Raw genomic sequence first — 25,794 nt, 5'->3', positions numbered from 1 at the left:
GCGGCTCAGTGTGAAAGGGCTCTTATGCAGGTGACAAAAGGTTTCCAAAAACAGGGCCAATTGGCCAAGCTAAATATTCCCAGCAGTACCAGTACTACTGGTCCCTAAGGACAAGGAATATAAACATATATATTTGGGTACATGCCATTTGGGGAACTGTTTGTCCAGAGGTCAATCCAATTGTCTTATAATGTTCAAAGCCAGATTAAGTATGGATCAAGAACAAAGTACTACGGTAATTATCTTTTCTATTGTTAATCTACAGAAACATCAACACGTCATTATATGGTGCTTCTTTAAAGTTTGTTTGGATGTCAGTATTTTTTGCGTTTTAAATACAAATGCATGGTGAAATCTGTTAAACAAAATGTATGCCAAAAATGTGAAATACAAGTCAAAATATGTACTAAAGTCGAGTAGAGATATGCTATAGTAAACTGAAACCTTAAGGCCCACTACATTGTAGTGTATCCTCTGTTAGAAGGCAGACCGGTCTCGTTTTCATTCCTAGTAATCTAACAATGTACAATAAACAAGTTTCCTAGGCATACAATATCATGGGGACCTGATTTTTGAGATCTTTGCTCTAAGAGTGCATTTTCTTGTTATTGTAATCCTTGCCATCTCATTTAGCTAAAAAAGCACACTGTACGATCTTTGTCTCTGGTATTCTAATCTTTCTGTAAAATCTAGGGCAGCCTTCAATGGCACAATAGACCATAGCATACAATAGATGAAGCATACAAATACAGAACTACAATTTTGTTCCTTGCTTTTGATAAAAAGAAAGAACCAGGCCAATGTGCAAAGTGATTACTAACATAATACTTAAACACTCTCTATTCTCAGACACAGGATACATACGATAATGCCATGTTTTTTCAATTTCATTATTTAAATACATATTTACAAATAAGTCAAATGAAGACTTGTTTAGAATAAAGGTACTAACAAAAATTAGAAAGCAGTCCCTTGATCTGCATGTATAAAGAATAATACATTTTCTTTAGCTTTGGATAGAATAGGCAAAAATAAGAAACCCCTGTCTGGTTTCACCTGACCCCGCCCCCCTCTGACGCAAGGGGAAACCCGGGGTTCCCCGTGATGTATGGGTGACCCCGCCCCCCTCTGATGTAACGGAAACCTGCCTGTGTTACATCAGAGGGGTGCGGGTCACCCCTACGTCACAGGGAACCCCGGGTTTCCCCTTGCGTCAGAGGGGGGCGGGGTCAGGTGACGGGTGGCCCCGCCCTCCGTATATAAGAAACGTCAGCCGCCGGAATGCCTGCAGCGTCTCCGTGGAGGAGACAGAAGAAGGATGGAGGATTCGCTGCGCTGGATGACATGAGACATCGCTGGAGAGATGACCGTCCGTCGCTGGATAGCAAGAGTGGATTACCGCCGCTGGAATCTTTTTTTTATTTTTTTATTTTTAATAAAGGAATTTTTCAAAAGTGTGTTTGTTTTATTTAACCATTTTTTACACTTTCTTTGTGAAATGGTAGGGGTACTTTTGTACCCCCTTACCATTTCAAACAGGGGGGGCCGGGATCTGGGGGTCCCCTTGTTAAAGGGGGCTTCCAGATTCTGATAAGCCCCCCGCCCGCAGACCTCCACAACCACCGGCCAGGGTTGTGGGGATGAGGCCCTTGTCCTCATCAACATGGGGACAAGGTGCTTTGAGGGGTCACAGACCCCCAAAGCATCCTCCCAATGTTGAGGGCATGTGGCCTGGTACGGTTCAGGAGGGAGGGGGGGCCGCTCTCTCGTCCCCCCTCTTTTCCTGCGGCCTGCCAGGTTGCGTGCTCGGATAAAGGGTCTGGTATGGATTTTTAGGGGGAACCCCACGTCAATTTTTTTTTTAATTTGATGCAGGGTTCCCCTTAATATCCATACCAGACCTGAAGGGTCTGGTTATGGATATTTAGGGGGAACCCCACGTCAAATTTTTTCTTAAATTTGAGGCAGGGTTCCCCTTAATATCCATACCAGACCTGAAGGGCCTGGTAATTGAATTTGGGGGACCCCCACGCTTTTTTATTTATTTATTTTTTATTTTTTTATCAATGACTTTCAATGAGTGTTCTCTGTATTACGGAGCCGACAATTCATAATAGCTGCGAGTGATTTTAAAGGACTTTTTTTCCTGCATAAATGACACTTTGTGCAGGGACAATTCTAAGCACGGGAAACATGCGCCCCTTCACAGGCATACTATAGACAACCCCCCCTACGAAATTTAAAGGAATATTACACTTTTATTGTTTCACTTTAATCATTATTAAAATCACTGCTCCCGAAAAAACGGCCGTTTTTAAAACTTTTTTTTGCATTGATACATGTCCCCTGGGGCAGGACCCGGGTCCCTAAACACTTTTTAGGACAGTAACTTGCAGAATCTTTTCTCTCTGTCAAATCTTTTTTCTCTGTCGAATATTTTCTCTATATAATCTTGGACTAATAGAGGTAAGGTTAAGCACATTCGACCACAGGTTCTATAGACACAGATTGTTGTCAGAGTCATGTCGAATCTCCTATTCTATATTGAACTGTTGTAACAATGAAAACGAAAATAAAGCATTTATTTATGTCGGATCTTTCGTTTTTCGGATTTTGTGCTTTCGTTATCGTTTGTCAAAACGAAAACGAAAATAGCTGAAATTCGGACGAAAATGCATTTGGACGAAAACGAATGCACATGTCTACTAGTGACTATTATAAAGAAAGTAATGGGAAATCAAAAATGGTATGGTTAGTACCAGATCAGAATATAATGTGAAATCTTCCATTGGGATCACCTATTCTGGTTAATTATGTATGATATTTCCCCTCACTTTGGAATGATTTCCCCCTACTTGATGTATTTTTGTGACACTTAGTGATGGAAGATCTCCCAACATTGACAACAAAAAAGATTTCACCAATCTCTACTCTATTCAAAAAAGCCTGGATTAGATGCGAATCACATGTGTATGTGCAATGCTGGACAGCCACTATCTAGGAGACGGAACACACACCCTATTTTTGGTGTCAGTGGGATTGGAATTGGGGAGGAAATCCACTCTATTTGACAATGTCTTAGATAGATTTCTGGATACAGAGCCTTCCAGTTTCTGGCACAAGATGCCACTTTTCATCTAGTGGCTTCTTTTGGGCTTGCAATGAGAAAGCCTTGAGTTGGGACCATTTCATGTCAACCAGTGGGCCATACATTGAGGACCAATAATGCATGCCATCCACCAGGCCCAGTGACAGTTTATGGCCATCCTATGATTTGCCTTTAAAGAAGTAACCAAGAAAATTGGTGTGTTTGCTAACTTCTACAGAGGCAAGTGCGTGGGAGGGATCGCAGATATCCCATGGGAGAAAGATCATCTCCAGAGAAGAGCTTTTTATACAGGAAGACCCCAGAGCAAGCTTGCTCCTCATACTACCACACCATCTGGAAACTCTGGGGTCTTCCTGCATAAAGAGCTCTACTCTGGGGATGATCTTTCTTCCAAGGGCCAGCGAGACCAGTACCTCACTGAATATTCCACCAATACATCTCTGTATACTGTGTGGTCAAGTTACAAGATGCATGAAAAGTATATGAATTGAAATCTCTGAAAAAGAATCCACTTGTGTGATCATGTACATTTAAGAGGTCCTAAAGAAGCGGTAATTTCAACAAAACACATTGACCCTAGTTCCTCATCTAGGATACATGTTTGCAGTGTATAATGTTTTGCTGGTTAAAATATGCAAGCCATCTCAGCTCGTTACCTATATAGAAGACAACCCTGGAGCCAGAAATCTTGCTGACTGATAGGGGACCAAATACTTATTTCACTCATTAAAATGCAAATCAATTTATACATTTTTTGAAATACATTTCATGGATATTTTTGTTATTCTGTATCTGTTAAAATAAACCTACCATTAAAATAATAGACTGGTTATTTCTTTTTCAGTGGGCAAAAGTACAAAATCAGCAGGAGATCAAATACTTTTTTCCCTCACTTTATATTGCAGGCTCCTAGATGTGGTGGCTACAGTAGGTTTCTTTTTCAGGCTAAATACATTGTTAGCAATCTTGGTTTGTTGGGTTGGGCAGAGGTGCTTACATTTTTTATTATTATTAATTTATTTTATTATTTTTTTTTTATTTTACACTGTTGCTTTTAAAAAAAATTGTATTACTTTTATTTCAGTTATAAGGAATGTAAACATCCTTGTGGCAGCAATAGGCATGTGACAGGTACTCTTTATGAAGGGATGTGGGCTCTATAAGACCCCAAATCCCTCCTTTGAACTTAAAAGCATTCATAACACCAAGATCTGTGTTTTTGAATGCTTTAACTTTTTAAAAAATGGCGCTGTTGACATCCGGATAAACCAGAAGTGATGTCATCACTTCTGGGTTACTATACTGAACAGCCGATTAAACCCGATCCCAGCTTTGTTTGGCTGTCTGGCCGGCGGACACACTTACTGGTAGCTCAGGACTCCTGGTGGGATGGGGGAGCTTGAGCAAGCTGCAGAAGGTGGTTGGAGGGGGTAATAGCAATCGAGCGGCTAGTTAGCTGACACCGGCACACTTCATGTATTAAAGTGCCTCCACTCTGGATGAAGGAGCACAGGGGGCACCTTTGGACCGCAGCATTGTCAGTTTGGGGAGAGGGGAGTGTTAGATGGACTAGAAGATTTAAATACACAAATAAATTGAAGCCAAAAGCCAGCTAACACTTTATAAGCAGTTACAGCAAACATTAAACAAACCTTTTGTGATATGGGTTTTACCTAACTAGATAAAAGCTGATCATTGTAAGCACCACTATCAGTGGTAAATCGATTCCCTCTAACTACTACATCGGCAGAAAAGCTGGTTTTGTTGAAGAAAAACTGACTTACTAGCCAGATCACTATGTTAAAATAAAGGAAAGAAAGCCTAAAAAAGAGATCTAATACAGCAATCACATTTACGAATTACAATAAATGATTGACTTTTGGTTTAATACTGCTTATGCACATGTTTAGCACATGTTTATGTCATTAATTTCAACCCTTACATTTTTTTTTTCCAAATATTGATGCCCTGCATGTAACCTACAAGTTTTTTTTACTACTAGAAGTATTTCATACAAACTAATAATAAACAGATGTTTGAAAAGGTAAGCTTGCTCAGAGTTACACATGACCCAATGAAATGTTAATTTTATTTGCATGTGGCGCCTGTATGATGAAAGACGTAGGATTTAAGAGAAGATCTATTCCTAGCCTGGGATTGCTGATGCAGACTTGGACCCAAGTGTCATGTTACCAACTTCTGCCACAGATGACTGGGATGGTATGAGATCATTACAGCTTTCTAAGTGCACTATAGCACATCCCAAGCACTAAAGTTGACCATATGGCCATTGTCAAATATGTGAAATTAAGTTTTAAGTTATAGTAATCCAGTAAGTATAATAGACAGTAAAAAGTTATTTTGCTATAAACAAAATTCTAAATCTGTATTAAATATCGGAATAAAAATATGTAAAGGTAGGAATAAATGCAAACTGAGCACCGTATACCTACAACAATACTATGTGTTGCTTGCATTTTTCAAAAGTCTGACAAAAGGTAGGAGCAAAAATGAAAGCACTGCTAAGTAACAAATACGTAACATCTGTCAAAGGGTTACAACATGCTGGAAAATTTATGATACTCAAAAATTATTTGTATATAGGGCTCATTTACATTAGTGAGCCACACTGAACGCAAAGATGCTAGTGTATGCTGTGAGATACCACCATTATACACTATGCACTAGTTCTATTCACCAAAGCGGTGTTGCGATGTGGTGGTTTTCATCGCAAACTGCTGTGCTGAAAAAAGTACTGCATTTATGCATGCAGTATTTTATCGGCACACAGCACAGCAACACTGTGGTATGAATTGACACTCTAAGAAACAGGGCATTCTGCCTTGTCTATGTGTTAGGGCTACGCTGCAAATGGCTGCTGGCACAGCCACAACACATGTGGAGTAAAGGATCCCATAGTGTAGTGTTTGAGTCTGAAGATATCTGACAGAAAATGTAAAAAAAATATCTAAAAGCCAAAAAGCTACATGAAAAAAGTTGTAAATATTGCATTGCTAGCTATATATATGGTAAGCAGAAATAGTTTTCAAATATTAATGAACAAATGTATCACCAAGCACTGAATACCAAATAAGCCACTGTACAGCCAGCATGAGCATATTAAATGGTCCAATCATACCAACAGCAAGCATTACCATGCCTGTGCTGGTGTTTGCTGGCTGAGCATTGCATTGTTTATACTTTTTGTTTTTGTTTGCACCTTTATTAAAATTTCACAAAATGGCATAGTGTTTATCTTTCTGCACTGCAGAGTGCTGCGGTGCGACGTAATGCGATGCAACACGCTGTGCAAAAAAGAGTGCAGCATGTCCTACTTTTTTCAGTGCACACCACCGCAGCACAGTAGGGTGAACTGAACTAATAACTTAAAGCAAATTGCCTTGTCTATGCATTTGAGACATATGATGTGAATAAGTCCTTAATGCACTAATATTAAATAATATAGGAAAACACCCTTGCTACAAAAGATCCTAATCTAAACACACAACGTAGTTTTAAATGCAGTGTACAATACAAACTACTGCTATAATTCCTAGAAGCGTTTAAAGACACAAAACAGTGGCTCGTAGTATGATACACTGAGTCAGCATAGAAGTAGAGAAGAGTACGGACCAGGAAAATCCTCCTAGTTCATGTGAAATCCATACCTTAGTAAAGGATCCCTGCCCTGCTTGCCTTTTAGCTGTACTGCTGCAGGTCAATGCAGTTACTTCCAATCATTCCCTGTTCTTATGATCTGTCTAATGAGGCCAGCCGATCTAGCTTTCCTTTCTTCTACTCTTCTTGCTCGGTTTGCTTCCTCATAGAAAGTCTGAATGCTAGCAATCACTGCACAGCACTGGGCGAAGACACCGTGCACGCACACAAAACAAGGCTTTCTTCTGCAGGCTGGTATTTCAAGTCTCCCATGTGATATCTTTGGCTGAGCTTGGCTAATTCATCCCTTCTTGTACTCAAAGGAAGTCAAACTTGGAGGCTTGCCTTGCAGTACCTGTCTATCAGCGCACACAGTGAACAAGTAACAACAAATAATCCAGCAGTACCACTATGACTGTGTGTGTACTTAAAGAACTTTGTGCTGCCAGGACAGCACTTGAGACTTTACAAAGAATACTATTCTATGAACAGCCAATTCAAGGAAAATTAGACAACCTGCTGCAGGTTTCTCACTGCCTCTCTATACATATTAATGGGGTCCCAACTATGTTTATTTGTTTTTTTCAGACATTGCAATTAATTTCCAGGGAAACCTGGTCACTTAATTAAGTAACTTCAATACAAATTACAAAAAGATGGCTGTCCACAATCACAAGTAAATGCCGAACAGAGGAATATTAAGAAGCATTTGCATTTTATTAGCATACTGAACTGTCCCTGTATTGAAAGAACATGGTCTAGTATATCAATAAAATATACATATTCACAATGGGGGTTATTTACGAAAAGCACATCTACTTTGCACTTGGAAGTTCGGTCACTTTCAAATGCACTTGCAGTCCACTTGTAGTGCAAAGTGTAATTGCCTTTCGTAAATAACCCCCAATGTTTGTATACAACTATAATGAGTCCTAGTGCTGGGACAATGTCCTGTAGCACCCAAGGCAAAGAAGCCTAAATCCCCCTCACCCCCCTAACATGCCCATAATGAAAGCAGGGGAAAATAAATTGAAATGCATTAACATAATGATAACCAAAATGTGTGGTTCCAGCTAGGAATTAAAGTGTCACTAAAACCACATCCCAAAAAACTACAAATAAATGGCGTATTCCATGTTGTTCATACTCAATCAGTCACTATGAGATTTGTTTTCTGTATTCTGCAAAACATCTGGTTGATCCTGCTGTTCTCTATCTCCACCTTCTATTCAGGTCCCCAATTCAGCTAGGGATCTTGCAGCTGTGGTGGCAACTCTACACATGCTCAGTTTTCAGTGAGTTTCTATGGTGAGCATTTCCTCCCTATCACATTTGCTTAGTCCATGTGACTATAGAGTCAATTACAGTATGTGGGCGTATACCCAGTGATAAACGACAGCCCGCTCCCTCCCGCTAACCAGCTAAGCACAGCCAGTGACTGTCAGAAATCTGCCTACATCATGTTATTTCCACAAAATAATAAAGTTTTGATTTCAAACATATATTTGTATGCCAATTTAAAATAGTTTATTGATCTTATTTGTTTATTTTCCCTCTTTTTTTCCCCAAAGGGTCTTTTTTCATTTTGAACATGTGACCAGCAGCAGAGGACTAGAAGCTTCTTCTGCTTATGTTTCCCTGCAGAAAAGCTGGGAAAGATCTGGGTCATGTAAAAGCTATATATCGGAAAAAAGGTACTTTAAAGTGTTTTTTATTAAAATAAATTAAAACAGTGTGTGTTTAGTATCACTTTAAGGTATCTTATACTCCTCCAAAGTCAAATTTGAGTCTGTGATTTGTCTTGGTTATAGGTGCTAAAATTATGAAGCAACTTGCTACAACTATGGCTTTCATTTATATATTAATGGGATGCCATTAAAGTTCATGTGCGTGTAAAGGCAGGTGTCCCAATATTTTTGGAAATATAGGGTATATATATAATGGTGCCTGCTGCTGTGTCTCAGCCAATCAGGAGGGAGAGTCCCTGGTGGCCAAGGGACTCGTGGACATCGCTGGATCGAGATTGGGCTCAGTTAAGTATGATGCCCCATACACACTATCAGATATTCTGCTGATTTTTTTTCCTTCAGGTTTACCAAAACCATGTAGTGCAAGGGCCTGCCTGATTGCATACAAATTGAAATTCCTAAGGTTTGACCTCATATTATATGGTTTTGGTAAATCTGAAGGAAAAACTCAGCAGAAAAACTGATAGTGTGTATGGGGCTTTAGGGGGCCTGCTGCACAGAGAAGGTTTTTAATCCTAATGCATAGAATGCATTAAGATAAAAAAAAAACTTCTGCCTTTAGAATCACTTTAATTAAATAAATTAACGAAAAGCAGAAATGAGTGGTCACAGTGACAACTCAGCACTGCAGATTACACTAAGAGATCAGCTCCTCAACGGGACTCCACTAACCATGTGACAGTTAGCACCCTAGCTAAAATCTTCAGATAAAATGCAGAGGAAAACTGTCAAATGGACAGTAGAGCCCTGCTGATTATACTGGGCGAGTTGCTCTCATAGTGTACACAGTTAACAGTGTTAATCTAAATTTTGACAGTGTGGTCTTTTAGACAGCACGAGACAGATAGAGTGCAGAGGCAGGAGAGGTTCCCACCCAAGCTGTAAACTCTCCTCCAGAGCATCCTAAGTGGGTTCCTCTCCTTCCTCTAGGTTGGTCCAGCCCTGATGAGTACATTGGGAGTCTAGCCAATCTTTTGGAAATGAATGGTCCAGCCCTGGAGATATGCCACCTAAATACAACATACACATACCTGACTGAGTGCATAACATGCTATGACTTCTCTAAGCAGTGATCACATCCTCTGATAACCTATTTTTCCAAATTTTCCAACAACATACAGTAAACAGCGAAAATCCAGTATAGGCAGCTTCAGACCACACCATCAACATTTTACTATCAGCACAGTTTGTTGCTCAACTGTCTGCTTCCCACAATACAAAAGCCAAAAAACAACATTGATGAATCTGGGAACATGACATTGCTAATATTACAGTCAGCAAGACATTTGCAATAACCTAAATTTCTACTGTTATAACAGTGAACCTTTGCCGTTGAGAACTTGTATTCTCCCCATGGCAGAGCAGAAGTGTCAGGCTGAATGTGATTTTGTAAAGCAGTTATATCTCCTGCCTGAGCTCAGTGCTAATAACAGACACTCATTCATCTGTCATTTAACAAACACGATATCAGGAATACAGGAATGAACATTAAGTGCTTTGTTATTTGACAGATTTACCCATATACAGCAGCCTGAACAGAGTACCAAATATCAGACCATAGCTATATCAGACCATAGCTCAGCCACTGGTCCTTACAGGCTGAAGTTGGCATGACGTTTCTGCTGTACAATAAGAAAATGTAAAAAATATAAAGCCTATGCCTTAGAAGAAGACTGCACTTCATTAACAATGTAATAGTGGAGATTAAGACCCCTTTCACACTGGGGCGCTTTGCCGGCGCTACAGCGCTAAAAATAGCCTGCAAAGCGCCCTGAAAGAGCTGCACCTCACACTACAGTGTGAAAGCCCCGAGGGGTTCACACTGGAGCGGTGTGTTGGCAGGACGGTAAAAAAAGTCCTGCTAGCAGCATCCTTCACCGCTCCTGCCAATTGAAATGAATGGTGCAGCGCAGCTATACCGCCGACATATCACTGCTGCAGCTTTTTGCTGTGGTTTTTAACCCTTTCTCGGCCGCTCGCGGGGGTTAAAACCACCCTTCTAGCAGCCAAATAGCCCTACTAAAACTGCGGTAAAGCTTTAAACTTTACCACCAACGCCGCCCCAGTGTGAGAGGGGCCTTAGATTCTTCCAATTGACCATGCTTGGCTGGTTCTCTTGAAGTTGTTGTGTGAGGTATGAGTTCCAGTTATGGAGCAGTGCAGTCATCTATTCAATTACATTTAAAGGTTGTATAAATATTTATAAGAACAGCATATGTAACTGCAACATGTGCACTGCAATTTGAGGACTCCTACATTTTTTTTTATGGATAGCATACGGATGAAACCTCTTTCAGGATGTTATTGCTATCTGTATCATTTTTGGGAGACTTCAGTGACAACAGCCTCCTACTGAATGGAAGCCGATTCTCCTCCCAGCGATCCACCAGGAAACTTTGGGGAAGGGAGAGGAGAGGAAGAAAAGAGCCAGCTGGATCTCACAGAGAGGGGAACTTCTTCTGTGACACAGCTTGGATCTGAAATGTCGGCCACTGTCAAAGTCCCGCCTCCTGCACCAGCTCCTATGATAGACAGTACACTGGTCCAATGCAGGGAAATTGAAGTAGTGTGACGTCTATCATAGGAGCCAGTCCAGGAGGCAGGACTTTGTTTGACAGCGGCCAGCGTTTCAGATCCAAGCAGCAAAATACATTTTTGCCAGTGTTCTGTACACCAACTGTATAGAGAACACCCCTGGTCACATTAGTACATAAAATTTTACAGGAAATGAAAGTGCTGCAGTTTGAAACGGAAAGGTAATTTTTAATAGCAATAAATTACAAAATGGCATGTAAAGCATTTGTATATGCTTTATTATTTTTTTCATTTGCTATATTTTTTTGTTTCACAAAAGTTGAGTTTCCCCTAAAGTCAAAGCTACATACTACTTTGGAGAATAATTAGGTAAGTGGGCATAAAGCATTTGAGGAGACTATACAGCTTGACTAGATCATTAAAATGGCAAAATCAACAGTGTGGTCATTAAAATGAAGTGCTGTTTCTGTCCTTTTAGTTTAATTGGGCTAGGGGCCTTTTTGTCATATTCAAAGCCAGCAGGACCACCTTGGTGGGCCATTTAGTGATGAATTTCAATTAATTATGTGACTTTCTTTATATTCTTCCAATGTCAAGTACATGCAATGTATTTGTAGTTAGTAGTCACATACCCTTATGAATGAATGAACTGCAGATTTCCTATTAAGCATTCAGACACATTAGGGAGACTTAAATAAAAGGAAATAAAAGTGGTACACTAATTAAACGCTGAACATACTTAATCTGGAGTGTGAAAAAAAAAAAGAAAATGAAAAAAATCAAGAGATCAAGGTATATTTGCTGTGCAATCTTTTAAGCTTGCCATGCACTGTTAGTTTTTTTATTTAGATACACATGAGGTGGATGTAGGAATGCCCAATACACCCCAGCCTGGACACTGTACCCTTCAAAAAATGTTTTCCAACATGATCCTTTGACAGAAGATAATCAATTGGAGACAGACACACACTGCTCTAAATTTGGCTGGTTCAGCAGGGAATTTCAATTAGTGCTTGGCCAGCTTAAAGTGTCATTAAACCCAAGCTATGAAAAACTCTCATTACATGTTATATAACAAAGTGTTCATACTCACAAAGCCACTAAAGTGTTTGTTTTGTGTAGAGTGAAACATACCTGGTGGATCCGACTTTCAGCTGCCCCTCCTATCTTCTCTGCTGTGTCCCCATGCAGTCTGAGATTTTGTAGACCAGCTGGTGTCCTCTACAGAGCATCCTCCAATTTAAGTTACCTTCTAAGCTTTTCATTCCCTCCTTTTTCTCATCTGTGCAGCCCACATGACTATAGAGGAGTCACACATGTGGGGGTTTACACAGTGGTAAATGACAATCCCCACCTCCATGTCCTTCCATTGCTAAAAACTATGGGGATGGGATATAGTATGCTGCCTGATTATATTCACTAAGAAACTTAAAAAATCTTACTTTTAATATAAATCTGTGCTAAATACCGTATATACTCGAGTATAAGCCGAGATTTTCAGCCTCTTTTTTGAGGCTGAAAGTGCCCCCTCGGCTTATACTCGAGTCACCGCTGTCTGACTGCTCGATCAGCGTATCGAGCAGACAGACGGCGGACATTAAAATTCAAAAGCCGCGCCTCCTTCTCCGCCTCCGCCTGTGATAGGCGGAACACTGAATTTCCCAGCAGTCAGTGTTCCGCCTATCACGGACATCCGTTCATTCTCATACTACGGACGAGTATGAGAGGATGTCCGTGATAGGCGGAACACAGGCTGCTGGGAAATTGAGTGTTCCGCCTATCACAGGCGGAGGACGGAGGCGCGGCTTTTGAATTGTAGAATGGCCGCCGAGAAGAGCGGCGATCCTGGAGCGGCGATCCATCGGCACGACACGGGACGGAGGAGGCACGGGACGGAGGAGGCACGGGACAGAGGAGGCACGGGACAGAGGAGGCACGGGACAGAGGAGGCACGGGACAGAGGAGGCTCGGGACAGAGGAGGCTCGGGACGACGGCGGCTCGGGACGGAGGCTTGGGACACAGGTAGGCTGGACACACACACAAGGCTGCACGGACACACACACACACACACACACACACACACACACACACACACACACACAGGGATGGATGGATGGATGGATGGATACACACACACACACACAGGGATGGATGGATGGATGGATGGATACACACACACACACACACAGGGATGGATGGATGGATGAATATACACACACACACACACACACACACACAGGGATGGATGGATGGATACACACACAGGGATGGATGGACGGACACACACACAGGGATGGATGGATGGATGGATGGATGGACACACACACAGGGATGGATGGACGGACACACACACAGGGATGGACGGACACACAGGGATGGACAGCCATGTCTCACCCTCGGCTTATACACGAGTCAATAAGTTTTCCAGTTTTTTGGGGGTAAATTGGGGGCCTCGGCTTATATTCGGGTCGGCCTATACTCGAGTATATACGGTATATCAATTGTAATTGCCAATACCTGTAAAGTAGAAAAAGGACCTTGGATGCAGATACCGTCTGAACAAAGTGAAAACTAATGTCAATCATCTCTGCCTACACCACATTAATACACAAAAATACATAATTGATGCTCAATAAGGATTTATTGGAAGCTGTACACCAGTTATTTGATATTTATAATCTAATTTAAATTGCTCTTCTGTTTTTTTTTTGGTCATGTGACTGGTACAGCACCAACAGGGCTTACCAGACACAGACGCATACTGTAGAGGGCATACACCTGCAGAGCGTAGAAGCCCCTTCTAAAGATCTTACTCTGCAGATGCCAAAGGACAGGGAAAGATCATGTGACTAAACAACAGTGCTGCAAGAGTAAGGTACTTATAGGATTTATAAAAAAAAAATGTAGTGCCATAAAATATAACATTTATGTGAATGGACTATGGCAATTGGCACTTAATTTTTAGTATCAGCCTCTAGCACTACAGAAACAGCTCAAATAATTGTAAACAACACTCAAAATTGGGATTACTACTGGTTTTAGTACCATGACCAAGGCAGAATGATGTGCTTTCAAAGGTTATTATTATTGGCATTACTGTTTATAGTACGTTTATAATACATTTATATGATATGTTAGTGCAATACAAAACAAACACTATACACAGATATCTACAATGCCACTAAAACAACACTCTGCTATAGGAAAGTACAGAGCCTCTTTAACCTGCTGTGAGGCAAAGGGGAGGTGACATGCCTGAGCGACATACCAAGAGGGCACAAATCAGTGGCGAAATTACCAGGGTTGCAACAGTCACACTTGTGACTGGCCGCTGGCACTCCGCCAGTGTGGGGGGCCCCAAGACCCCACACCTCCCCCTTTATCTCTGGCTGGCATCTAACTATGCAGGGGTGGGGGCGGGAGGGGGTGATCGCCAGCTTTGTGATGGCCGCGGGATGTCCCTCCAGCGGCACAGTTCACTTCCCGAGTGTCAGTGTATACAATGGAGAGGGGAGGGGCCTCTGACCCGAGAAGCACTAGATTCAGTGCACTAGTTTGTCGCTCTTCTTGTACACTCTAAGACCCCTTTCACACTGGGGCGTTTTTCGGGCATTTTCAGGCGCTTTAGCGTTAAAAATAGCGCCTGTAAAAGAAGCCGCAACTGCAATCCCAATGTAATAGCCTGAGTGCTTTCACACTGAGATCCCTTTCACACTGGGGCGTTTTTCAGACGCTTTAGCGTTAAAAAAAGCGCCTGAAAGAAGCCGCAACTGCAATCCCAATGTAAAAGCCTGAGTGCTTTTACACTGAGGCGCTGCGCTGGAAGGGCGCCAAAAAAAGTCCTGCAAGCAGCTTCTTTGCAACGCTTTTGGAGCGGTGAATAGACCGCTCCTAAAGCGCCCCTTCCCATTGAAATCGATGGGCAGCGCCTGAAAAGCGCCTGAGAAACGCTTTCGGCAGCAGCGTTTTGTGAGTGCTTTTAACCCTTTATCTGGCCACTAGAGGCGATTCAGTTCGCATTGTGCGCTATATAAGTATTTCATTCATTCATTCATTCACTAGCAGGGGTTAAAAGCACCCCAATAGTGCTCGAAAAACGCTGGTAAAGCGCTGCTAGTTTTAGTGGCGCTTTACGAGCGTTTTTCGGGCGCTGACATTGTGAAAGGGCTCTTAAAGCACTTGGGCTTTCACATTGGGATTGCAGATGAGGCTTCTTTCAAGCGCTTCACAGGCGCTTTTTTTAACGCTAAAGCGCTTGAAAAATGCCCCAGTGTGAAAGGGGTCTAAATCTTGCCAATAAATCTTGCCCCTCCCCTCTCCAATGTATACATTGACAGTCAGGAAGTGAACTGTGCTCGCTGGAGGGACATCCCGTGGCTATCACAAGGAAGCATGCTGCTTCTTGCATTTGGACTTCTCATGTAAGGTAAGCCCGACACTGGCCCCCCACATGTCACCTGCCACACTGGGCCCCCACCTGTCACACTGGCCCCCCACCTGTCTCCTGTAAAAATGGCCCCCATCTGTCACACTGACTCCCACCTGTCTCCTGTGACACTGGCCCCCACCTGTCACACTGCCCCCCACCTGTCTCCGGTGACACTGGCCCCCACCTGTGACACTGGTCCCCACCAGTGGTCCCCCACCTGTCTCCTGTGACACTAGCCCACCACCTATCACACTGGCCCCCCACCTGTCTCCTGTGACACTGCCCCCCCCCCCCCCCTTGTTACACAGCCTCCTTTCACCGTGCTCCCTCATTACACTGTTCCCCTCCTGTCATACTTTCTAGGTATCCTTTTCCTGTCACAATGCCCCCTTCTTGTCACAATATACCCCTGTCACACTGCCCCCTCCTGTCACACTGCCCCCATCATACTGCACCTTCTTTCACAGTGCCCCCTCTTATCACACTCCCCCCTGAGGTCACACTTTCCAGACACCCTTCTTTGGTTACACTGCCCCCTCCTGTCAAAAATACCCCATCATATTGCCCCGTCACACTGACCTTCACCCTTTCACAATGCCCCCCATCATACTACAAGTCAGGGGCCCTTCATGGTTTCTTGCACTGGAACCTTGAAGGTTATAGTTACGCCTCTGGCACAAATATGTAAACGATTGAATTAAAAATATGTGAAGAATGCCTTTGTTAGATTTCATAGCTCTGGGTACATAGCATAAAGAAAAGGGAGGATGCAGGAGGCCAAAGAAGACAGCAATTCTAAGGGGGAGCGGGTTATTAGTGAATAAAAAGATTTATTTAGCAATTAAACCATTGTGGCGTGCAAGGAAGTTGAAAAACAAACTTGTCTTCATGCACCTTAGGGATACATTTTGTAAGAAAACTATCAATAAAAAAAAGCAAAAACCTAACAAAACTGCAAAAACTGAGAGCAACAGGAGTCAACAGCACAAAGAAGAACTACCAACTCCATAGTAAAATTCTGAACGTATAATTCAAGGAGTTTCCCCATTGCCCTCAAATCAATAATAATAAAAGAAAAAAACAAAACAAAACAAAAAACTGAATATCCAGGTTCATGAGGATAGAATGCCTTCTGTGAATTGATTTAAAACCTACTAAAGTAAGCAAACCAGGACAATGGCAAGCAGCCTAGGTCTATGATTAAAGGTTTGCAGGCACTGTACTGGTGACTAATAGAGACATGTGTTTTGGGTTTTAGACAAGGTAGCATTTTACAAGCCAGGTTACAGTATGCCCAAGGCCACACTGAGAGAAGAAGGCCAATGCTAGCCATGCACAGCTCAAATTTAGGCTGATATCTCCTGGGTCAGTCAAAATTAAACCAGTGCACCACTCCGCTCCACAAAAGTCAATTGAAAAATGAAAGGAGCTGAATGAAAAATTATTGGCCAAAGAGTAAATGCATCCAATCAGACAGTGACTGCATCCAATATGTGCTGTGGCTGTAAAAATACAACAACCAGCAGCAGAGATTCCTCTATCCACATTGTTCTGAATGAGAGAAATCTAAACATGTATGACCTGTCTTAGCTCTTGTACACGCGGTCGGAGAATCCGTCGGAATGTGTCCTATCGGACCGTGTCGTCGGATAATCCGACTGTGTGTGGTATGCATCGGACTGATTCAGTCGGAATATCCGTCGGACCCAATTTTCCAACATGTTGGAAATATTTCCCAACCAACTGGGCCGATCGGACATACTCTGATCATGTGTAGAGAATTTTGATCGGACCAAGTGCCACGCATGCTCAGATCAAATTCCTACACCCAAGCTATTGGCTACTAGCCTGAATGTAGTCCCATCGTAACGAAATTACGTCATCACGTTCTGAAAGATCGGATTTTTCGCCAACTTTGTCCGACCGTGTGTATGCAACAGTTTCGGACAAGATCCGACAGGGCAAAATCCGGCAGATTTGGTTGTGGAAATCTCCGACCGTGTGTACAGGGTCTAAGAAGCAGAAAAACCATGCAAGCCATACTTTAACGAGCAAAAAGGCTACCTGAGCATTACTCATGGTAATTTAGCCAAGAGAGCTAAACACTTCCAAGCAGCAGAACTATTCTGACATACTGAAAAATTGTTGCTCTACATGGAACCGATCTAATCTCTTCTATGAATAAGGGGAAAAGATCTTTCATCAACTGAATTGCATATAACTTTAGAGCAGCACATTATTTGTTCCGAATTGGCATTTCTCAGTGCCTGTCTCTCTTAATCAGCACTCTCCGAACTGCAGCCTACAGGCCAGATGCCTTTTCTTGCCTTTATCTGGCCCTCAAGGCACCATTCCTCCTACTGATACAAGACACTATTGCTACCACTGATATCAAAGGTGGAGCAATATTCCTCCTACTGATACCAACGATGGGGCACTATTCTCTCAACTGACACCCACAATGAGACAACATTCCTTCCACTGACACCAGCCATGGGGAACTATTCCTTCCACTGGCACCAACGATGGGAAACTGTTCCTCCCACTAACGCTAATGATGGAGCACTATTCCTACCACTAATACCAATGATGGGGCACCATTCTTCCCACTGATACCAATGACTGGCAATTTTTCCACCAACCAATACTAATGATGGGACACTATTCCTTCTCCTACTCACCATGGGAGCTTTGTAATTTTCTTCGCTGGCAACCAAGCCTGAGGCATTTTAGGCTAACTGATGTGAGGGCATTTTCTACTCCCACTGGCCACAGTTTGGCCAATGAAAGGACCATAATGATGCTCTTGATGGCACCTCTAATGACTTTTTAAGCAGTTACAGGAATAGTTTTTTTCCTTTTGGGATAAAGGTTTTACATAATTAAATAAAAGCTGACCATTCATTGTAAACATCCCTGTCAATGGTAAATTATTTGTGTCAATCCTCTATTTGCTAGGTTGTCTAGACAGCGTGGTCTGATATTGTACTGCCTGGGTTACCAAATAAAAAGATAACTAATGGAGACACCACATCTAATAAATGGTGATGCAGTATATTATTTATTTTTGTGATCAATATTAGTTAGCAAAACAAAACTCAGTTCCTCAGCTATAGAAATACCTTTATTACTTGTCCTAAGAATACTTACTTTGTGCTCATGTCAAGCACACAATAAAACATTTTATCTACTTTTGATGTTTCTTCTATGGCAGCCATCTGTGTAATAGAGCTGTTGCTTGGTGATTGGCGACTCAGACATCCAGCACTAACACATGGTGGCTGGTTAGAGTCCTTTACAAGCCTCAAGCCAAAACTTGGAACTTACACAGGGCTTCTTCACCTTTGCACCTGGTAGCTGAATAGAACTGGGGGGGAGTATTGTGAATATAAAAGGCTGGTATAAATATCAATAAAAGGAACCTGTGGCTTTGCATTGTTGTAAACTCAAAAAAGAACAACTAAAATGTTTAATGACTGTACAATATTAACTCCCTATGCAAAGCAAGCGGCAGAAACACCAATTCATGCTTCTATTTATTATTAGTACAGGATAGGCAATCTATGCTTTTGATTCATATTTATTTATTAAGCTACACTCTTGAGATGAACGTGTTTCTACATGAAACAAAAATTACAAAGCAACACCTGAAGCATAAATAGTTGTACAATAAATACATATATACATAACAGAAAATGGTAAAATACTGAACTGTTGTCACTTAATTGTGCAGATCTTCATCTTACCTTGTGTACATTTGGCTTAATGCAGCGAACAAAGAATGGATTTGATGTGCTCAGTGTTGCCATTAGGGAATGCAGAGAATCCTAAAATAAAGAATCGATTTATGAATAATCATTAACTAAACATAGTAAACTTTACCATTAGGTTTTTACCACAGGCAATAGGTGGAATGACTTGACTGGTTTTCTCATATTGCCCTCTAGTGGCTAATGTGCCAGTAGCATGGGAAATAAATGTATGAAATAAAATGTTACACGATTTTCCTGAAGTCCAGGAGAGAGACTCAATTATTTTAGGTATCATATCTCAAGCATATTTCAACTTTTGCAGCCAAATGGGAGAAAACCCCACTATATGTTTGCTATGGGTTCCCATTCACAAACTCCGGGGAATGCTAGCGTGATGAGCTTACACTTGCGTCATTCCCAGGAGTTTGAGGAAGCAGGATTGATTGATCTGCATTAGCTGCAGAGAGAGAGTATATGGGAATTTGATAAGCAATCCATCTGCATATGTGAAGGTGTGTGTTCTTAATCTTTTATTGTAATAAACCTATGTTTTATGGAAAGCACAATGATATGTCTTTGTTTTATGGAGCTGTGCTGGGACTGTTGCTAAACCTGTGCAGAAGTAGCAACCCTTGAGAGGCTGGTGTGGCTACAGTCCTAAGAACTGTACCTAGAGACATTCTGGAGGAGAGTTAAGAAAGGATTAACCCCTGTCGGGTATATGTAATCTCCTGTAATTTAAGAGGTCCAATATTCCAGGTGAGAGCGCACCCAAGGGGCATGATTGGTGGAAGTGTTTCACCATGTGGCACACAAGCAGTTATGGGAAGATTTCACTGAAAATAAAATGAAGATATATAGGACTGACGGATACATGTTATAAGTGACTATTGAAACACACTGATTGCGCTTCATTCATTATGCACTATTAGTGATCTATTACACATGGGTGTTCTAGCATTAATTATATGTGTGGTCACTATTGACAATATTATATTGTTTGTTCACGTATTTATCACTTTATATTATGTAGAGAGGTTGTGGTAAATCATTTTTTGGATGTAGGGATTGTGTATTTAGGAGAGCTGCACTTTATTTATTTCTTGATTTGGTATTTAGATGTGAATCACTATTAGTATTTAGCTGACTGTAAGTTTTTCAGGCAGACCCGATCGGACCCTTCAGTCTCCTTTATGGAGTGGCAGGTGTCAATGGACATGTGTCTGCTTCCACTTCAGCTCCGTGTGGAAGGGGCCTTAGGGTTTAAGATTGAAATTTTGTTTGCTGTGTGGGGATTGGGGGTTTGTTTATAGTTTTGTTATAGAGCAGTACACGACTACAAATAAAGTGCATTGCTGATTCCAAACAAATGAAAGTGAGATAGAATAGGTGAAGTTCAAGTGCTCACTGAGGATGTTAGGATGCAGAAAAACACAATAAGAATAATTTTTTTATGAAAAAGTAGGCAAATAGTGGATGTGTATAGATTTTTTATTTTTTTTTGAGAACACGGACATCACATATTATCACTTTAACTGTGATTTGATTAATAATTTCAACATCTCTGTAATAGTTGAGATCACTAAAACCATTCTTTCTTCTATGTGTAGGTCCTGCAAATATGACTGTATTAAACTACAGAAAAGCTGTTAGTTTAATGCAGTTTTAGTTGCTCTGCGTGCGCTATTAATAATGTCTTGGGAAGGTTCATAATTACACACCTTAAACTGTAGGCTGACTGCAGGTTTCCTGTGCTTGGTTCCAGACTTTAATGTGTCTTGATTATTCCGACTTGAAACGTGTTCAAATAGATCATATATGAAATCAAGCCTGAATAAAAAAGTAGAAAGAAACATACATTTTGGTTTGTTAGCCGACTACATATAATTGGCAACTCATTAAAAATGTCATGTTAGTATTTCCACAAAAAATGCAACCAATGACAGGTCAAAAAAAAAAAAAAGAAAATATGAATGTGGACCATTAAATAATACACTACAATTTTAGTCATTGCCATTAAAGATAACCTGCTGTGTCACAGCTTACATCCTGATCACATTGGGACTGTTTTACTAAAGGAGTTCATTTATTCATCACATTTTTTGTTTACTTAAACATCCAACTGATATTTAAAAATCCTTTTAGGTAGCTGATCTGACTTCCTTGGAGGAATTTAGAAAGACTTTTTTTTTCTTCACAAGGGTCAAAATTGGCCACAGTTGTTGAGGGTAGGATGCTCCCCAGCATCCGTGGTGCAGCTGCTGCTGTCTGTCAGGTCTGGCACAGACAGCTGATGTTCAGAATGAGGGAAGATTTCCTTATACATTCCTCAGGCAAGACATGACAGAGTTAAGGGAGGATTACAACTCACTTTGAATTGCCTGGTTTGACTGGTGAGTTTGTTTTGTGGAGGGGGGAGATCTGTACTAAGAGTTGGGGGAGATTTGTCTGTACCAAGAGGGATCTGTACTGGGGGTGAGCTGTACTAAGGGGGGATCTAATACAGAGAATATTTCCCCATTGAGTGGAACTTTAATTGCTTGAAAACAATTATGTTATCTCAAATATACATTTTATTTTAACTCCATAAAAATAACTATTTTATTCAAGTTGCATTGAAAATTTACATAGTGGAATGGCACACATAAACGTATTATTGCATCATCATTATACATGCAGAGATAACATAAAGGTAACTGATACGTTTCAGAATCAAATAGCTCCTTCTTCAGGGAGCTGTACTAAGGGTGATCTGTATTGGTGGGGCTGTACTAAGAGGGGAGATTTATGCTGGGGAAGCTGTAATAAGGAGGGGAGAGATCTGTACTCAAGGGGGTGGGGGGGGGGGGGTTCTGTACAGGAGGGACTCTGCACTGGGGAGAGCTGTACTGGGGAAGGGGATTTGTACTGGGGGGGGGGGGTGTACTGTGGGGGGCATATGCACTGGAGGGAGAAGTACTAAAAGGAATAGATTTGTACTGGGGGAGGTGTACTTTGCAAGGGGGGTAATTGGAAGTTCTGTACTGGTTCTGCACTTCCAACCCCTGCGCTCTGAGCAATATGCACTCCAAACCACTGTGCTCTGTGTGCTATTTTTCCTCTTCTCCTTTGGCTGCCCAGAGATGAACCCATCCCCAGAAAAAAAATGGTATATGCACCTGGCTGGAAGAGATTTGTTATTTCAACTAAACCTGTTGGAGTTTGAGATTCTGAACTTGATGGAAATGCTTCTTTTTTTAACTTTAATGTTTTAACTATGGATGTATGAACAGGCACATAAATTAACATACCAGACTGGTAATATGCTAACGTGAGTAGCACTGATGATGTTTGCGTATAACAATATTTAATTGAAAGATAATTTAAAAGATATATCCATTTTCTGAGGACATTTATTGGAGCCCCAAATGAGCCAAACAGTCCTGCAGCTGATCACAGACTTTAACATTTAAATGAACAACTGACACATTGTTCTACAACACTAACTCATGTATTAAGCATAAATCCTCTCAAATTCTAACACTACACTAATTCTAATTCTAACCATTGACTACCATATGGATTTTGGATACTAGCGGTTAAAATCTGTTTCTAGTAGAAATGATCAATATTTGAACATTACTGCCACAAGATGGCAGAATTGCTATTAGGTGAAAAAAAGACAAATAGACTAAAACATACTGAATACTGCATGAAAGTGGTTCCAAAGGCAAAAAGTGCAGTCGCTGTAAATCTGACATCCACGCATGTGCAAGCTAAAATGCTGTTTTTTTTTTCCTTGCATGTTCCCCTCAGATCTACAGCGACTGCACTTCCAAGTGCACTTGTAGTGCAAAGCAGATTTGCCTTTCATAAATAACCCCCATAGTGTACTTCCGATCTATCCATTCCGTGGTGGAGGATGTCATATATTTTGGTGCGGCGAGCCCCCTGCTGTCTTCTGGGACCTGTGTCTCAGAAGACAGCTGGCCATTCACAAAGCGATGTGCGACTCGCGCATGCGCAGTAAGAAACGGCAGTGAAGCCGCAAGGCTCCACTACCAGTTTCCCTTACTTAGAATGGCGGCGCCTGCACCCGATCCGATGGACGGATCAGCCTCGGGGGGGCGACATTGTGGGCTCCCTGGACAGATAAGTGTCCTTATTAAAAGTCAGCAACTACAGTGTTTGTAGCGGCTGACTTAAAAAAAAAAACCTGCAGCATTAAACCTTTCAAACGGCTCCGGCTGCTGTCAATCAAGTCTATTGGAGAGTAGGGCTGAGCTGTGCTATGTGTGTGTATAGAAATATCTACCCCCATAGCAACGACTTGCTATGGGGCAGACACTGAAGAGGGGAAAAGGACAGTGCAGGGGGGGACCTGAGGAGAGGAGGTTTGGGGCTGCTCTGTGCAATACGATTTTTAATTAAAAAAAATAGCTTTATTTAATGCGTTAACAAACAGGTAAAAACATATTCTCTGATTTTGATGGCACATAAAAAAATAAACCCTAGGTATTAAGAAATGTTGAGTAAGTAAAACAAGGAATTACAGCAGTGGCGGCCCATCCATTAGGGGCGCATGGCGTCGCCCCCCCCCATCCATGCATCCCGCCCCCTAATCTACATGCAGGGCACCGATGCATGGATTCCAATAGGGGGGGGTGGAAGCACTTGATTAGAGCCAGAGGCTCTAATAGGCTTCAAAAAAGGATGGGCTCGGGGAGCAGAGCACTGCACTCCAAGCCCACCCAGTTGTGTGAGAATAGCAAATGAATATTTGCTATTCTCACACTGATTCTCCTCTCAGCCAATCAGGAAGCAGGTCATGAGAGAGCGATCCTATTGGCCTACCGGGGTAGAGGAGGGAGGAGACGCATGGCCGGAGGAGATGCAGGAGAAGCCCGACCCACCAGCCACCGCTGCTCCCGGATGCAGGCAGGGAACATCTCATCCATGGTCCCACCATCCGGTTCCTTCTTGGAAATCCTGGGGCCTCTGAATGATCCTTGCCCCTCCAAGCTGGCCGAGGACAGCGAAGAGTCCGAGTTGGAGTTCGAAACATGGAACATTACTCCACAAGGGGAAACCCAAACCACAAACCACCATTGCACTTCCAGCACTCCCTGGCTCGGACAGGGGAGATTGGAGTGTCATCCCATGAGGTAAGGAGGCCTTCTGCCTTCCCATCGGTCTGTCTCCTGCGGGGGGGGGGGGGGTTGGTGGTGTTCCCCGCCTTCATGTCGGTCTCCCGTGGGGGAGACCAGCTGCCACTGATTTACAGTATAATGGGATCAGGGACAGGACTGTGCCTGTAATATTGGCACCCATTCCTACGTGCCGTTGTAAATTTGTTTCCTACCTGAAAGAAATATGGATGCCACCTGAGTGCTTCTTTTGAAAACTATAGTTTCCTGGCTGTCATGCTGATCCTCTTAGCTTTAATGTTTTTTGAGTCAATGCCCAAATACAGTATCTCACAAAAGTGAGTATACCCCTCATATTTTTGTAAATATTTTATTATATCTTTTTTCATGTGACACCGCTGAAGAAACAACACTTTGCTACAATGTAAAGTAGTGAGTGTATAGCTTGTATAACAGTGTAAATTTGCTGTCCCCTCAAAACAACTCAACATACAGCCATTAATGTCTAAACCACTGGCAACAAAAGTGAGTACACCCCTAAGTGAAAATGGCTAAAATGGCCCGAAAGTGTCAATATTTTGTATGGCCACCATTATTTTCCAGCACTGCCTTAACCCTCTTGGGCATGGAGTTCACCAGAGCTTCAAAGGTTGCCACTGAAGTCCTCTTCCATTCCTCCATGATGACATCACAGAGCTGGTGGATGTTAGAGACCTTGCGCTCCTCCACCTTCTGTTTAAAGATGCCCCACAGATGCTTAATAGGGTTTAGGTCTAGAGACATGCTTGGCCAGTCCATTACCTTTACCCTCAGCTTCTTTAGCAAGGCAGTGGTCATCTTGTACATGTGTTTGGGGTTGATATCATGTTGGAATACTGCCCTGCGGCCCAGTCTCCGAAGGGGGGGATCATGCTCTGCTTCAGTATGTCACAGTACATGTTGGCGTTCATGGTTCTCTCAATGAACTGTAACTCCCCAGTGGTGCAGAACTCATGCAGCCCCAGACCATGATACGCCCACCACCATGCTTGACTGTAGGCAAGACACACTTGTCTGTACTCCTTACCTACCTAGTTGCCGCCACAAAAGTTTGAGACCATCTGGACCAAATAAGTTTATCTTTGTCTCATCAGACCACAGGACAAGGTTTCAGTAATCCACATCCTTAGTCTGCTTGTCTTCAACTGTTTGCGGGCTTTCTTGTGCATCATTTTTAGAAGAGGCTTCCTTCTGGGCAGCGTATGGTCTGAGCACTAACAGGCTGACCCCCCACCCCTTAAACCTTTGCAGCAATGCTGACATCTATTTCCCAAAGACAACCTCTGGATATGATGCTAAGTACATGCACTCAACTTCTTTGGTCGACCATGGCGAGGCCTGTTCTGAGTGGAACCTGTCCTGTTAAACCACTGTTTGGTCTTGGCAACCGTGCTGCAG

The 25,794-nt window shown here is 42.1% G+C and overlaps 1 protein-coding gene across 1 annotated transcript in view; it reads right to left on the bottom strand.

Moving 5' to 3' along the window:
• Positions 1-25,794, bottom strand: part of MYO10 (myosin X) — a 311,116-nt gene that overhangs the window by 91,740 nt on the left and 193,582 nt on the right. The window contains exons 18-19 of the mRNA XM_077492017.1: positions 20,953-21,061; positions 19,226-19,306 (exon numbers count right to left, since the gene is read on the bottom strand). Coding sequence (XP_077348143.1) covers positions 19,226-19,306; positions 20,953-21,061 — 190 coding nt within the window. The remainder of the gene's footprint in view (positions 1-19,225; positions 19,307-20,952; positions 21,062-25,794) is intronic.

This window comes from Lithobates pipiens, unplaced genomic scaffold (assembly GCF_037356315.1).
Source record: "Lithobates pipiens isolate NorthernLeopardFrog02 unplaced genomic scaffold, aLitPip1_a1.2 Scaffold_19, whole genome shotgun sequence".
In the NCBI taxonomy this organism is placed as follows: domain Eukaryota; kingdom Metazoa; phylum Chordata; class Amphibia; order Anura; family Ranidae; genus Lithobates; species Lithobates pipiens.
Note: the sequence above shows the minus strand (reverse complement) of the source record. Positions and strands in the feature narration are given on the sequence as shown.